Source organism: Triturus cristatus, chromosome 6, assembly GCF_964204655.1.
Source record: "Triturus cristatus chromosome 6, aTriCri1.1, whole genome shotgun sequence".
Classification (NCBI taxonomy): Eukaryota; Metazoa; Chordata; class Amphibia; order Caudata; family Salamandridae; genus Triturus; species Triturus cristatus.
In genome coordinates, this window is record NC_140589.1 from 1398275198 (window position 1) to 1398290925 (window position 15728).

General features: G+C 51.9%; 1 protein-coding gene across 2 annotated transcripts in view; it reads right to left on the reverse strand.

Annotated features, from left to right (window-relative positions):
- Positions 1-15728, reverse strand: part of CFAP61 (cilia and flagella associated protein 61) — a 2048453-nt gene that overhangs the window by 1181057 nt on the left and 851668 nt on the right. For both annotated transcript variants that reach the window (XM_085612416.1, XM_085612415.1), the window contains exon 17: positions 6111-6239. In XM_085612416.1, coding sequence (XP_085468542.1) covers positions 6111-6239 — 129 coding nt within the window. The remainder of the gene's footprint in view (positions 1-6110; positions 6240-15728) is intronic.

Sequence of the window (15728 nt, forward strand, 5' to 3'; positions counted from 1 at the left end):
CGAAAATGCTCTAAAATGTTAAATGTGAGGAACAAAAGCTCACAAAAAGATTACTGGCGGACAAACAAATGTGATAAGTCCAATCATCGTCCCATAATATCAAACAAAAAGGAAAAACAAATAAAGACAAATTAACCTGGGTTTTAAGTAGGCTTTATGATAAAAAAAACAAAAGCACTGCTTTCACAATGTTGTGTGGTAAGCATCAGTGCCCAACAAAATAACATGATTCACAATCTCCTTCTTGACAAGAGTCGGGATTAGAGTCAAGACTCTTGTGGATCCCAGACCAGAGAAACTTCGAGTCCACTTTTTTAAACGTAGACAGCTTTCTTTTCTAGCAGATCTTTTGAGTGAAACATTACTGTAATTATTTAAATTATCTCTTGGGTAAAACCAGGTCCAAAGGGTATCTCTCCCCTGTTTTACATTCATGCCTACTAGAAGTGTGAGCACAAATTGCACTTATTTCTGTGTTTGTGCAGCTAGGTATTTGCTCTTGTAATCCAATGCACTAACAGCCAAAATTAATATTTGTGTCTGATGTTGTGGTGATTCAACACTCTACTAGAAACGGGCCTTACAGGAATCTTTGGAAGAACTAGCATGGGAAGAAGGTAGTTACAGCCCATTGCCAATGAGCAGAACTCCAGTACTGTGGCAGTAATCCTCTCTCCTGAGCACAAAGCTTCATGAGAGGTTGCTACAGAGAGGAAGGAAGGGGACACCCAAATACTTTACCAGATCAGCTGAATTTAATCTATCGATCAATAGGGCAATTATAGATGTCACAACCAGATTCCCTCACATTAATATTTGCACTAGTTACTCACCATTTTTAGCCCCAGACTATAAATCTGGTGCAAAGACACTGCGATTATCTGAGGCAAAAGCTAAATGCATAGGTGTGTTTTTGCACCCATATTTACTAGTTCATATAAATATTGCCTTATCAGTAATTTAAGATGGTGTGTGGTAGGTGTAAAATCAGTAAAAGGTCAGAATAAGCAGATTTTATAAAATTTCCCAAGTTGATATTTGTAAATTATCTTCAAATTTAGGGTTGGGGCAAGGATTATTTTTACAACCTAGGCAAAGAGACATTTTGACTCTCTTATATCTCCAGAATGTTGAAAAGATTTTCTGCATTTTGCACTTGTAATCCTCTGAAAGTAAGCAGGAGCTCGTCAAATAAACTGCATTGATAGCAATAGTCATAGTAAACAGCAAACAGCGGCATTTGAATTGAATAGTTTTAGAAATATTAAGAATAGAGGATGCAGTAAGAATGGTGGAGGATGAAACTTGATACAGTACAACAACCAATATTTTGTTCTTTGAGTTGGTGTTCATTGCAGAGGAGAAAAGCTTTGAAGGAAGTTCTTAATACACGTAAGCAGGATACAGGATGGGGCCTAATAGGTAAAAGGTTTGGAGACTAGAAAGGTTTAGAAACCACCAAGCAAGTTTGTTGGAGAACAGTGTACAGCGAGAGATGGTTGGCAAAGTCGTGGAAGCATACTTATGAATGGCTTTGAAGACTCTACATATTACACAGACTGGCAGATAACCAACCAATCCAGTGCTAGCAGTAGTACGTAAAAGACAATTCTGCCCCCGCGGCCCCTCCCCCCCAGCCCAATCCAGCTCCCCTCCCCGCTCTCGCCTCCCAGCTGTCCAGCCCTCACCTACCCCTACCCCTACTTAATGGCGGCCGCTGTTTAGCGGCGCCGTTGGCCCGCCTGCGCCCGTCCGCGACCCAACCGTGACCAGCGCCAGGAACCCTGGACCTCCTCCCTGCCAACGCTACGACCCAGCAGCACTCCACGCACTCAACCCAGGCCGCAACAACAACTGCAAGCTAGCATCCCCAGCCGACACCCACTGACCCTTCAGCTGTCACCGCTGCCGGCACTACTGCAGCACCGCCAAGAATACGGACCCAGCGCAACCCGCCCGCAAGAACACAACCGAACCGAAGACCCTGCAATGCACCCTCCTCAACGTTTGTTCCCTCCACAAACACGCCACTGAAATCTGGGACCTCCTCGACAGCACCAAACCGGATGTAGCGTTCTTCACCGAAACCTGGACCAACACCACCTCGGGACCGAACATCGACATCGCCATCCCCCAAGGATACAAGATTTCCAGGAAGGACCGCTCCACCTGCCCGGGAGGAGGAATCGCCATTGTACAAAAATCCAGCCTCCGCCTGAGCACACTCCCCGACGAGCCAACAGAACTGATGGAACACCTTCACTTCAAGATACTGGCCAGCCCCACCGCCACCCTCCGTGGAACCCTCATCTACTGACCCCCTGGACCCCGCGGACCTTTTGCCAACTCCATCACGGACATCATCTCCCCAACTACACCCTGCTGGGAGACCTCAACTTCCACCTCGACAACCAACTGGACCCCAACACCACATCCCTCCTAGACAACCTCCACAACATTGGACTACACCAGATCATGACCGAGCCCACGCACTCAGCAGGACACACCCTCGACCCCCTCTTCACAACAGGAAACTCCATCACCTTCAGCCATACCACCGAACTCTCATGGACCGACCATCGCAGCGTCCACTTCACCTTCAGAACACCCACCATCCACAGACACCAGCACCTGCTCCCACGAAGAAACTGGACCAAAATCACCGACGACCAGCTCACCTTCTCACTCAACAATTCCACCCCTACCATCGCTGAAAACGACAACCCCAACACCGCAGCATGAACCCTGCATAGATGGATCTCGGACAGTGCCACCACCCTAGCCCCCCTCAAGAAAAACAACAATAACCGCGCCAAGAAAGCCAGATGGTTTACCACCAAACTTTGAGAGTCCACACACACTTGCCGTCGCCTCGAAAAGGCCTGGAGGAACACCAAATCCACAGAAGCCCACAATAACTTCAGAGCCGCCACCAACGCCCACCATCAACTCATCAGAGGAACGAGGAAAAAAGCGATTGAAAACAGAATCTCCACCCACGTGCACAACAGCAAGGAACTTTTCAGCATCATCAAGGAGTTCGCCCAACCCACCAGCGAGTCTACCGACAAACCTCCCTCACAAGACGTCTGCAACAAACTGAGCACCTTTTTCCACCACAAAATCAAGAGCATCTACAACAACTTCGACGAAGACAACCAACACACTGAACCCTCACCAACCACCCCCGACGCCCGGAACCCAGTGATTGACAACTGGACAGCCCTCACTACCGAAGACACACTGAGGACAATGAAGTCAATCCACTCAGGGGCCCCCACGGACCCCTGCCCTCTCCACATCTTCAACAGAGCCGCCGACACCAACGCACCCATGCTCCGCCACACCATCAACCACTCCCTGGAGACCGCCTCGTTCCTCGATGACTGGAAACACGCAGAGGTCACCCCCTCCTGAAGAAACCCTCGGCAGACCCCACCGACCTCAAAAACTACAGACCCATCTCCCTGCTCACGTTCCCAGCGAAAGTCATCAAGAAAGTCATCAACAGCCAACTAGCCACATTCATTGAAGAACACAACATCCTCGACTCCTCCCAGTCTGGCTTCAGAAAAAACCATAGCACGGAAACCGCCCTCCTCGCCGCAACAGATGACATCTGCACCCTACTGGACAAAGGAGAGACAGTAGCCCTCATCCTCCTCGACCTCTCAGCAGCATTCGACACAGTCTCCCACCGCACCCTAATATGCAGACTCTACGACGCAGGAATCCAGGACAAGTCCCTCGACTAGATCCACTCCTTCCTCACCGGCAGGACGCAGCGGGTCAGACTCCCCCCTTTCCTCTCGGACCCTACACCTACCACCTGCGGAGTCCCCCAGGGCTCCTTCCTCAGCCCGACGCTTTTCAACGTCTACACAGCACCACTCGCCCCCATCGTCAGAACCTACGGACTCAACATTGTGTCATACGCAGACGACATCCAACTTATCCTCTCCCTATCAAACAAGCCAAACACCGCCAGACACAACTTTCGAAAAGGCATGGAAGCTGTCGCCAAATGGATGAAAAACAGCTGCCTACAACTAAACACCAACAAAACAGAAGTACTCACCATGGGCCCAAACCCCTACACCTCGTGGCCCCCCGCCCTCGGAAACCCACCAACCCCCACGGATCACGCACGCACCCTGGGAATCATCCTGGACTCCGAGCTCAAAATGGACCGCCAAATCAACTCAGTTTCGTCTTCCTGCTTCCACACCCTCCGCCTCCTCCGTAAGACCTTCAAATGGATCTCCCTCAAACACCGAAAGACCGTCACTCACGCCCTGGTCACCAGCAGACTCGACTATGGCATCGCACTCTACCCCAGGATAAACAAAAACCTCACTCGCAAGTTACAGAACATCCAGAAAGCCACCACAAGACTAGTCCTCAACCTGCCAAAACACTGCCACATCTCCCAGCACCTGCGCACACTGCACTGTCTCCCCATCGAGGCGAGAATCTCTTTCAAGATACTCACCCATGCACACAAGGCCCTCCACGGCACCGGACCAGCATACCTGAACAGCCAACTCAAATTCCAGGCACCCCAAAGGACCCTACGATCAGCCCAGCTCTCCTACGCCGTGGTCCACCGCACCAGAAAGACCAGATCGGGAGGTCACTCCTTCTCCTTCCTCGCGACCAAAGCATGGAACGCCCTTCCGCTCTACCTCAGACAGACAACATCGCTCCCCATCTTCGCAAGAAACCTCAAAACCTGGCTCTTCAACAGACTCCCTCCTTGATGGAATGGAACCTGCACCTCCCTCCCCCCAGCGCCTCGAGACCCTTACGGGTGAGTAGTTGTGCTTCAACAAACACCTGATTGATTGATAACAAAATTAAATATTTTCCCTCAGTGAAAAGAGTAGTATAGAGTAATGTCAAGAAAATGGCTGCTAGACTATTTTAGTTTACTCATCACTAGTGTATTTATGGCAGTGCTGGTGATTTGAAATTGCAGTCAGGTTCACATTGTCTCGATGTTCAGGTGTTGAACACTTGTTATCATGGCTGTGTCAGGTTGCAGGAGAAACTGAAAGAGGACACAATATCAACAGTGGAAACAGCATAGAGAGAAATGAAGTACTGGACAACATAGCAACCTCCTACAGGTGGCTCCCCGAAGCTGATTCCTGGAACTGCCTTGCCCTAGGACAGCCTTGCCTATATTTCATTGATACAATACTATGTCATAATACTTTCTATCTATATCACAATGCTTTTTTCCGTGGTAGCACAAAGCTTTGTGTTTACCAAAAAGAACAAATTTACATATTTTTTTTACTGAAATCATTAGAAAGTGACATCAGTGCTTTAAGTGAGTGATATTTTCGGAAAGATAAGCACCATTTACAATAATTACTCTCATTCCATAATCACTCATTTGCCATCATCTACAAGACATACACGTCACAGAGAAAGACGTGCATGCACTAGAGCACGCTTTCAGCACATTTGCAAAATGTCCGAAGCATTTAAGTAAAATTCAAGAACCCCATATGTGGAATATGTCAGTCTTGCAATCCAATTATTCCTGACATTTAGTTTTGTTATTGTTGACGCATTAAAAAAACCCACACAAAATCGTCTGCTTGTTGACAGAGTACAGGACATGTTCGCCTGAGGAGCGCGGTCAGGATCCCTCCAAGAGCTTTTCTCATGAAAAAAAAAAGAGTGCCAGTAGATTGTGCTCTTGAGAGCAAAAGATAAAACCGGCTGGGAAAAAAATGAGAACGTAAAGGCTGAGTGCAGTGTAGTGTACATCAAAGAAGCTTAATTCTACGGCGACTGCTCTTGTACCAGTGGCAAAGTATTCTCAGCAGAACCATTGCAAATCATCGGGATTGTACTGTCCCGTTGCCAAATATGCTGTAATGGCTCCGGGTCCTCAGGCGAGGCGTCACCAGGCAGGGCTTCGACAACAAGGTAGACTAGAGCGCAGGGGAGCTTAGCCTGTAAGGGTATGAACGCCATGTTCCCTGTAATTAAGAAGCAGCCTATTCAACACTTAAGACAGTAATGTCATCCCATCTGCCAAGGCCTGCGCTGGCTGGCAGCGCGCCCCTGCGCCTGCTGCTGCTTCTGTTACCCACCTGATCCTCGGAGACCCGCTTTGATGGAGCGTTTATGCCAAGCTTTTCCAGTGGGTAGACAATCTGTCGTCGCGGCCGCACGGGAACCATGTAATGAAGGGCAGATGTCAGGGAATGGGCGTAGGGATTCTGAAAGAGAAAGACAGCAGTCTCGGTTTAGCGCGGGAAATGTCAGCGGCGCGTCGCGGGCGCTCGCGCTCTGCATTTGCAAACACAAGTTTCTTCGCCGGGTTGGCGGCGCGCGCAGGAGATAAAAATGTGCAAATAAACAAACGTACTCTTAGAGCAGAGGAATGAATTGCAGATAATGCCTGACACTAATGAAGATAATTACGAGAGTAATTACATTACTATCTCAGTGGGAATGACAGATAAACAAGTGCTTTGGTTTATAGGATTTTTCAGCGCAAGCATCTTCCCCAGGAGGATATCCGCTCCACAGCAATCATAAATCAGTCTGATTTGACCTCATTAAGCGGTGATATCTGCTTTCTGTTAACCTTTCCTTGCTTGCTACAAGATACTCTACGAGGACTCTTCACAAAGCCCTGCCTGCCAAGCAGATGCAGCCTAACAGAGAGCTGAACACAACATCAATGTGCAAAAAGTATTACCTTACAGCTCTTTCACGCAGGGAGATTCAAGCATAAGCTGTGCGAGCATTTACTATTCAAAAACAATAATTAGAAATTCATTCAACTTTCTCAGAAAATCAACTATATTTAGCTAATGCCTAATAAAGTTAAGGGCTCACAAACAAAATGTTTTTGCTAAAAAAACACAATTTGTTCATAACTGAGAGCACACTGTTCAATATACACAAGAAAACCAATTAATTATGTCTCATGTTATTCAGGGAACTTTCTGTGATCTGTAGGTTCCTGGAATTTTCCTTCTTTTTACTTTTATAGCCAACACGTTCACTTAGCGGCCCCTAAGCCTGTGGCTTTCTCGAGGCAGGAGTAAGCGAACATTAATAGGGTGCCTGGTTAAAAATAAGGTGTAGGGAAAGACACGGTCTTGAGTGCGAGCTCTTACTACTGCCAAATTACCTGAGAGCAGACCAAATCAACAAACAAAAATATGCTCTCTCCTCTGCAGATCACAGCAAATCATACCCCCCTTCCAAACACCAGGAGTATAAATCAGCAATCTGAAAGAAACACGTTAGTTAGATTCCTCACCTTAGATTCCTCACCTTAGAATATCCCCAGGCGTCAGACTGGATCCGGAAGATTTTTCGTCAGCAATACCCCTTGCGCGTCGCTAGGCGTCGTCTGCGGCTCCGCGTCCGTCGTCGGCGTCGTGCGCCGGGATGACGTCGTCGGAGTACTTAGACGCCGCCCTCGCGCGCTGACGTCAGTTCTTCTTTTTTCCGCGCCAGTAAGCGCAGATCCGGGAGAGCTACCCCTTTTAGTCTTTTTTGACTAAATCTTTTTGATCATTTTTGATCCTTGTCTGTCGACATCTGGTGCCGGTAGGATGCCTGGGTTCAAGGCTTGCGAAGATTGTCATCGACTGATGTCGGTGACCGATCACCACCGCCGGTGCCTCTACTGCTTAGGCCCCGACCACGACGCGGAGTCGTGCAACGACTGTCAGGCCCTGACTTCGAAGGCTAGGCGGGAGCGGTCCCGCAAGCTTCTCGAGCTTCGCCACTCGGCTCCGCGTCGTGCGCGATCCCGGTCCAGGAGGAGGTCCAAGGATCGCTCGCGGAGCCCTAGCCGACGCCACCATCGATCGTCGGGCTCCAAGTCGTCGGGTAAGTCCAAACACTCTAAGAAGTCCAAGCGGAGACATCGCTCTTCGGACTCCCCTCGCCGGTCGCGCGACTCGGCCGAGGGTCCAAGTGGTTACACCCCCGCGGCTCCGGCGGAGCCGCAGGTGCCGCGTCCGCCCCCATACCTTCCGGTCCCTGGGGCTGACGCGGCGCCGGCGGAGATCAGTGCCTTCCTCTCGGCCATGAGGAGCCTGGCCCCGCCGTCGACGCCCGCTGGCGCGCCTTCGGGCCCCGCGGACTCGACTGGGCGACCTCGCGTGCCGGCGGCTCCGGCCCCGGCGCCGTCGACGACTCCGGTCTCGACGCCGCAGGTCCCCGCGGGGCCCTTGCCTGGGCCCCAGTCGACGCCGGTTGACCTAGTCACTCCTCCACCGGCGCCGACGCCTGAACCACCGACGCCGTCACCGGCGCCACCGACGCCGACGCCTGTGACGCCGACGCCTGTGACGCCGACGCCCCAGTTTAGCCCTCATCCGGACCCGACGCCGGCACGGCGTCCGCCGACGCCGCATCCGACGCCGCTTGAGTCCTACCATCTCTACAGTCCAGTTCCGATCATTCCTCCTGTTTATCAGGAATCGGAAGAAGGGGGCGACTGGGAGGGGTTCGAGGACCCTCTGGCTGTTCAGTCACAGCTTTCTCAGGACTGGGCAGATGAACTGGGGGAGGCCAGTGGGCTGGACACCTCGCCAGACGCTGGATTCACTTCTCCTCCGACCGTGGCTTCGGAGGAGGGTGCAGCATTTTCTGTGGTGCTGCGCAAGGCGGCTGAGGCCCTTGGGCTCGAGTTGCCTGCCGTGGCTGTGAGGACCAACATCCTCACTGAGGTGCTTCAAACCTCAGCAAGCTCCACTGAGCCTCTGCTGCCGTTCAACGAGGCCCTCACTGACGTTCTGCAGGGCACCTGGTCCAAGCCCTCCACAGTTCCTCCTGTGGATAGGAACGTTGCCAGGCGCCACCGCCCTGCTCCGGGCGACCCCAGTTTCCTGTCCCAACACCCCACCCCCGAGAGTCTGGTTATCCAGGCCTCTACTTCCCAATCCTCCTTCCCGACCGCTCCGCCGGACCGGGATTCCAAGAGAATCGAGCAGTTTGGCAAGAAACTGTTCTCGTCCCTTAGTTTGGGCCTGCGGTCCTTAAATACCGCCTGTCTCTTGGACCGTTATTCCCATTCCCTGTGGGATACGGTGGAGGACGTGCTGCCCCTGTGTCCGGAGGAGGTCCGGACGCGTCTTACCCAGGCTTTGGCCGATGGGAGGGATGCAGCACGGCACGCCATAAGATGTGGGCTTGACACCACGGACTCGCTAGGTCGGGCGATTTCCACCACGGTGGCGCTCCGCCGCCACGCCTGGATGCGGTCCACGTCATTTTCCGGGGATGTCCAGAACACCCTCATGGACATGCCCTTTGATGGCACTCGCCTGTTTGGTGAGAAGGCGGACAGTGCGCTGAACCGCTTTAAGGACTCCCGGGCTACGGCCAAGTCCTTGGGCCTCTCGGCTCCGCGGGCGCACACCTCCGCTTTTCGCCCCTTTCGTGGCCAAGGAAGGGGCGCCTCCTCACGTCCGCAAAGCCACCAGCCGCAGAACCAACCTGCGCGCGGTCGCGGACGTGGCTTCCGCCGTGGCGGAAATGGAGGCCGACGTGGTCAGCCCACTTCCACCCCGGCAGCATCCGCCTCAAAGCCCTCCTAGTCCGAGCTTTCAGGCCCATACCACACCAGTGGGCGGCAGAGTTCGCCATCACCTGCTCCACTGGCGGTCCATAACATCGGACAGGTGGGTGCTGCAGATCGTCCGAAGGGGCTACTCCCTCCCCTTCGAGACGACCCCTCCAGCCATGCCACCGCAGCACCACCGTATCTCGGGGGATCATTTGAATCTTCTCCGCGAGGAAGTTTCGGCTCTCTTGGCCAAGGGGGCCGTCGAGCGCGTTCCGAGTCCAGAAGTAGGTCGTGGTTGTTATTCCCACTACTTTCTGGTTCCCAAGAAGGGCAAGGGGGGCCTGCGCCCTATCTTGGACCTCCGGAACGTCAATGCCTTCCTCCGAAAGGAAAGGTTCAAGATGCTAACGTTGGCTCAGGTTTTAGCTGCCCTAGACCCTGGAGACTGGATGGTAGCGTTGGACTTGCAGGACGCATATTTCCATATCCCCGTCCTGCCGGCCCACCGGCGTTACCTGCGGTTCACGGTGGGCCAAGAGCACTTTCAGTTTACCGTGCTCCCCTTCGGCCTCACCAGTGCCCCTCGGGTGTTCACGAAAGTGATGGCGGTGGTCGCAGCTCATCTGCGCAGATCAGGGGTCCCAGTCTTCCCCTATCTCGACGACTGGTTGTTGAAGGCGGGCTCGCCCCGGGCAGTCGTCTCCCACCTCCAGACTACGGCGGATCTCCTGCATTTGCTGGGGTTTTCCATCAACGTGCCGAAGTCACACTTGAGTCCCTCTCAGAAGCTCCTCTTCATCGGAGCGGTTCTCGATTCGGCGCAGTTCCGGGTCCATCCACCGGAACAGCGGGTCCGGGATATACAGGCCCTGATTCCCATCTTTCGGCCTCTATCCCGGGTTTCGGTCAGGCTAGTGTTGCGGCTTCTGGGGCTGATGGCCTCCTGCATCCTACTAGTGCATCACGCCAGGCGGCGCATGCGGGCTCTGCAGTGGGACCTGAAGTTTCAGTGGGCCCAGCATCACGGCAACCTGTCCGACCATGTCTTGATCTCGGAGGGTACTGCACAGCAGTTGCAGTGGTGGCTCACGGACCGCGAGTGGGTCAAGGGCAAGAGCCTCTCCCTTCCCCAACCGGAGCATGTCGTAGTGACGGATGCGTCCCTCCTGGGATGGGGTGGCCATATGGGAGAGGCGGAGATCAGAGGCCTCTGGTCTCCGGCGGAGTCTCGTCTCCACATCAACCTGTTGGAGTTGAGAGCGATCCGGCTTGCACTGAAAGCCTTCCTTCCCTCTGTCAGGGGAAGTGTCGTGCAGGTGTTCACGGACAACACCACCGCCATGTGGTACTGCAACAAACAGGGCGGGGTGGGGTCGTGGACCCTTTGTCAGGAGGCTCTGCGCCTCTGGACATGGCTGGAACACCAGGGCGTCACCCTGGTGGTTCAACATCTGGCGGGCTCTCTGAACGCCAGAGCAGACGAACTCAGCCGCCGGTGCATGATGGATCACGAATGGCGTCTGAACTCCGAAGTGGCGCAAGGCCTCTTTCAGCAGTGGGGAGAGCCTTGGTTAGATCTATTCGCCACCGAAGAGAACGCGCAATGTCAGCAGTTCTGCGCGTTGGAATTTCCAAGGCGGCACTCGCTCGGCGACGCTTTTCGTCACGAGTGGAGTTGCGGTCTGTTGTACGCCTTTCCGCCTATACCACTTCTGCCCAGAGTGCTGAAGAAGATCAGGCGCGACCGGGCCCAAGTCATCTTGGTGGCTCCGGATTGGGCACGAAGATACTGGTATCCCGAGCTACTCAGTCTGTTGACCGATCCCCCGATACGTCTGCCCCTTCGGGAGGATCTTCTGTCGCAGCAGCAGGGGACGGTCCTCCACCCGAACCTGTCCAGCCTCCACCTCCATGCGTGGAGATTGAGCGGCGGCAGTTGATGCCATTTGACTTGCCTCCTGAAGTCTGTGATATCATTCTGGCAGCCAGGCGTCCCTCCACAAAGACGGTATACGCCTGCCGGTGGAACAAATTTGTGGCATGGTGCACAGCAAAGGCTGTGGATCCCCTTTCCGCCCCTCTTTCTGAGGTTCTCCTCTTCCTTCTTTCTCTGGCCCGGCAGGGCTCTGCCCTGGGCACTCTGAAAGGTTATCTTGCTGCCATCTCCGCCTTCTTGCGGCTTCCTGATCAGCCTTCTCTTTTCAAGTCCCCTGTGGTCACACGTTTTTTCAAAGGCATTACACACACGTTCCCTCCTGTCCCTTTTGTAATGCCTCAGTGGGACTTGAATCTGGTATTGACATTCCTGATGTGCGCTCCCTTCGAGCCTCTTCACAATTGCCCTCTTCGTCTTCTAACTCTAAAGACTGCTTTTCTGGTAGCCATCACCTCGGCTAGACGGGTGAGTGAGCTCCAGGCTTTATCTTCAAAGCCTCCTTTTCTGTCTGTTCATCCGGACAAGGTTGTCCTTCGGCCTCGTCCCTCCTTTCTTCCTAAAGTGGTGACTCCATTTCACCTTGGGCAGTCTGTCACCTTGCCCACCTTCTTTCCACCTCCGCATCCTTCCAAAGAGGAAGAGAGGCTCCACCGTCTGGACCCAAAACGTGCGCTCTCCTTTTATCTGGACCGCACAAAACAGTTCCGGGTGGACGACCAGCTTTTTGTTGGGTACGTGGGCGCTAAGAAGGGGAAAGCTGTGCACAAAAGAACCATCTCTCGGTGGGTTGTTTTGTGTATAAAAATCTGCTATTCCTTGGCTAAAAAGGAGCCTCCTGTTGGGCTGCGCGCCCATTCTACTCGGGCCACGGCGGCTACTACTGCCTTGGGACGGGGAGTCCCTTTGCAGGACATCTGTCAGGCGGCGACGTGGGCTTCGCTACACACGTTTGCCAGGCATTATTGCCTTGACAGCCAAGTCCGGAGGGATGGCTTCTTTGGCCGTTCTGTCCTCCAGGACTTTCTGGTGTGATCTTGGTTCGCAGACCCACCACCGGGGATGGTATTGCTTGGGTATCTATTCTAAGGTGAGGAATCTAACTAACGTGTTTCTTTCAGATGAACAAGTTACTAACCTTCGGTAACGATGTATCTGTAAGAAACATTAGTTAGTTAGATTCCTCACCGACCCTCCCATCCTCCCCGTTCTGCGAACTGACATCTAGGGTTAAGGTTGTCCTTTCAGGCCCCTAGATTTTATTTTTGGCACCAGTGTCGGTCTTTGCATGGCTCTGCGTTCCTGGCGCGGAAGGCTATGTACAAGAACTGACGTCAGCGCGCGAGGGCGGCGTCTAAGTACTCCGACGACGTCATCCCGGCGCACGACGCCGACGACGGACGCGGAGCCGCAGACGACGCCTAGCGACGCGCAAGGGGTATTGCTGACGAAAAATCTTCCGGATCCAGTCTGACGCCTGGGGATATTCTAAGGTGAGGAATCTAAGGTGAGGAATCTAACTAACTAATGTTTCTTACAGATACATCGTTACCGAAGGTTAGTAACTTGTTCGTTAACACACACCCTCACCCTCTGATGTTGCCATCTCGTGATGTTTCCAAAATCGTATCACTCACATCCCTGCAACCACTCCCAAAACTGTGTTCTGCACCATCACCATCTCTACCCCTTGGAAAACCATGCCCCATTCCTGTCTTGGCAGGCTGGATTTCGCCTCATACTCCTCTTTTCGTTTCATGATCAGGCAGTCCTGTGTCACTGTCCCCATCATCCTTCCATACCCCTCAACTGTGTTTTTTCTCCCTCCATTTGGTAAATCCAACATGCACCCAATACAAGATACTTTGCCCCCAAAGCATTACAAGGCTAACTTTCCTTCTGAGTCTTATTATGCCTAACCTCTTTATTCAACCACTCCCTCCTAGTCATTGCTTAAATAAAATGTTTCAAATATGCTGTGGTCCTATGATTGTAGATTCCTACTGTTGGCGCTGTTTCTCCCTCCGACAACTGCCCCTTCTCCACAACGCACATCTGGGCCTTGTAAGAGATAGGAAAGTAATGTGGAAATGTGAATACAATACACTACAATGCAAACCAACGCTGGAGCACCTTGTCTTCGCTGTTACTTCTCCAATCTCAATCGTCTCTGCCATCTCCAATCTGATTCTATGCACATTACTTCACTGTTACCGCGCTCTCTCATATTTCAGTCTCATCATCTGTCATCATAAACACATACCTGCCATCATCACTCCCCTATCTACTGCATTCAACACGGCAGACCACCCTGCTTAATTTTGACTCATACTATCTTTGAAGTTAAAAGTTCAGCTCTTTTTTTATTACAGCTCTCAGAACAATCTTTTACTGTCTAATGGTGTTCTTATTTAAACAATTAATAATCGACAATGGATAAGGCTGCTGTCATGTTTAACTTCGCCAAAAGAAATGTAGTCTATTTTCAGGACCCACGGTATGCCACTCTGGATCATCTGTTTCTACCCTGATGATCCTCTCAAACCAACACCATCCACCACAAATCTAGATGGACTCTTCATTTACCAATATGTGGCTTGATTCTAAATTCTTTATAGTCATTACAGCCACTATTGATAATTCAGTATATGAGGGGGGGGGGGGGGGGGGCGTGGCTGAGCACTGAACAAGATGGCGGCAATCTAGCACGGCTCCTGCACTGAGGAGCATTTAAGTATCCCCAATATCAGGGTATAATATCCGCCATTCAGGATGAGGAATATCTATGTGAGTCGCTGGGGCACCTGAGGAGGTGGTGGGCAGGCAGTGATTGAGGTTCTGAGGCACACAGTGTGGCCAAACGATCTGCCCACACTTTGTGCTATGGCTGGCGGGGATGAGGACCCGTGCAGCTCCTAAGACTCCTGCATGGTGGTAGGCAGCCACGTCTTGTGCCTGCTGAGGACGCTTGAGGATTGGGCTGCCCAGAGGTTGGCAGGTGGAGCAGCTGCTGGACCTGGAAACGCACTGCAGAGTGGAGGTGAGAGCCACTTGGAACCGAGATCTAAGGCACAGCCTTACTGGCCTGCAGGCGTTGCTGGGGAATGAGCAGAGGCCTACTAAAGATTGTGGCCTGGGGGCTTAGCCGGTGTGGAGAAGAGAGGTACCAGGTGAGGTCATGGGGCCGAACTGCTTGAAAGCCCTAGTGGGACAAGGGTCCTGAGACTGTAGCGGTGACCTGCTTCTGTTTAAGGGACTGGAATCTACCTTGCACTGCACCTGCTCCTCTTCCCAATACCACACACTCCTTAAAATGCTGTATGACATTGGCAGCCACATGCAATTAAGGTCTGAGAAGTGGAGACCACGTTAACACGCCAGAATAAGGACATGTGGTGGAGATAAGCCCATGGAAATAAGTAATCTTGGAGTGCTTGTGCGTGGCCCTGCTAGCTTAGGAGTGGCGGGGTGTGAAACAAACCAACGACTAATACTGGTTGGCACCTTTTCTCTGCGTCATCACTACCCTATATGACATACTAATTGCCCACTCATTGAAGGGTAGAGACACAGCACAAAAAAAGGTCCAACATAATAGACTTGACAAATTTGCCTTCCTAAAACACCGCACTGAGGATGATGAGCAGGGATCAGTGGACCCACAGCAAGAGGAGGATGGGTGAACAATGCACTAGACTCGAGGAATTAACATTAAAAGATCTGATGCTTGCAATGCAAGACATGAAAACCACCTTAGCATCTAAGAAAGACACTGTCTCTGTGGAAATGGGCCTGGTATGTACAGATTTTAGAAAAGTCAGCGACAGGGTGAAATCTGTGGAAACTACGTTTGTAACACTAAAAGAGGAGGCCACCACTCTGCTATTCATTGTCTCCACTCTTAAAAAAAGATAATGTGGTGCTCCAGGTGTGGATGGAGAATGCAAACGGATGATCACGACGCAATAATCTCCGCCTGGTGGGAGTACCGAAGGGAACTGAGGGTCCTAGTGTGAACTTATTTGTTGAAGATTTGATTGACAATCATCTCCAGTAAAAGGGTTCCTCTAAATGTTTCTCTGTGGAACATGCCCATAAGGCCCAGATATCTCCTCTTAAGTCTGAACAACCTGTGCAAACGATCATAGCCAGAATCTTTAATTATCATAATCAAGATGTCATTCTGTAGACAGGCCGACAACAGGGAGACTAGAAGTTTGATAATAGTACTATTCGAAT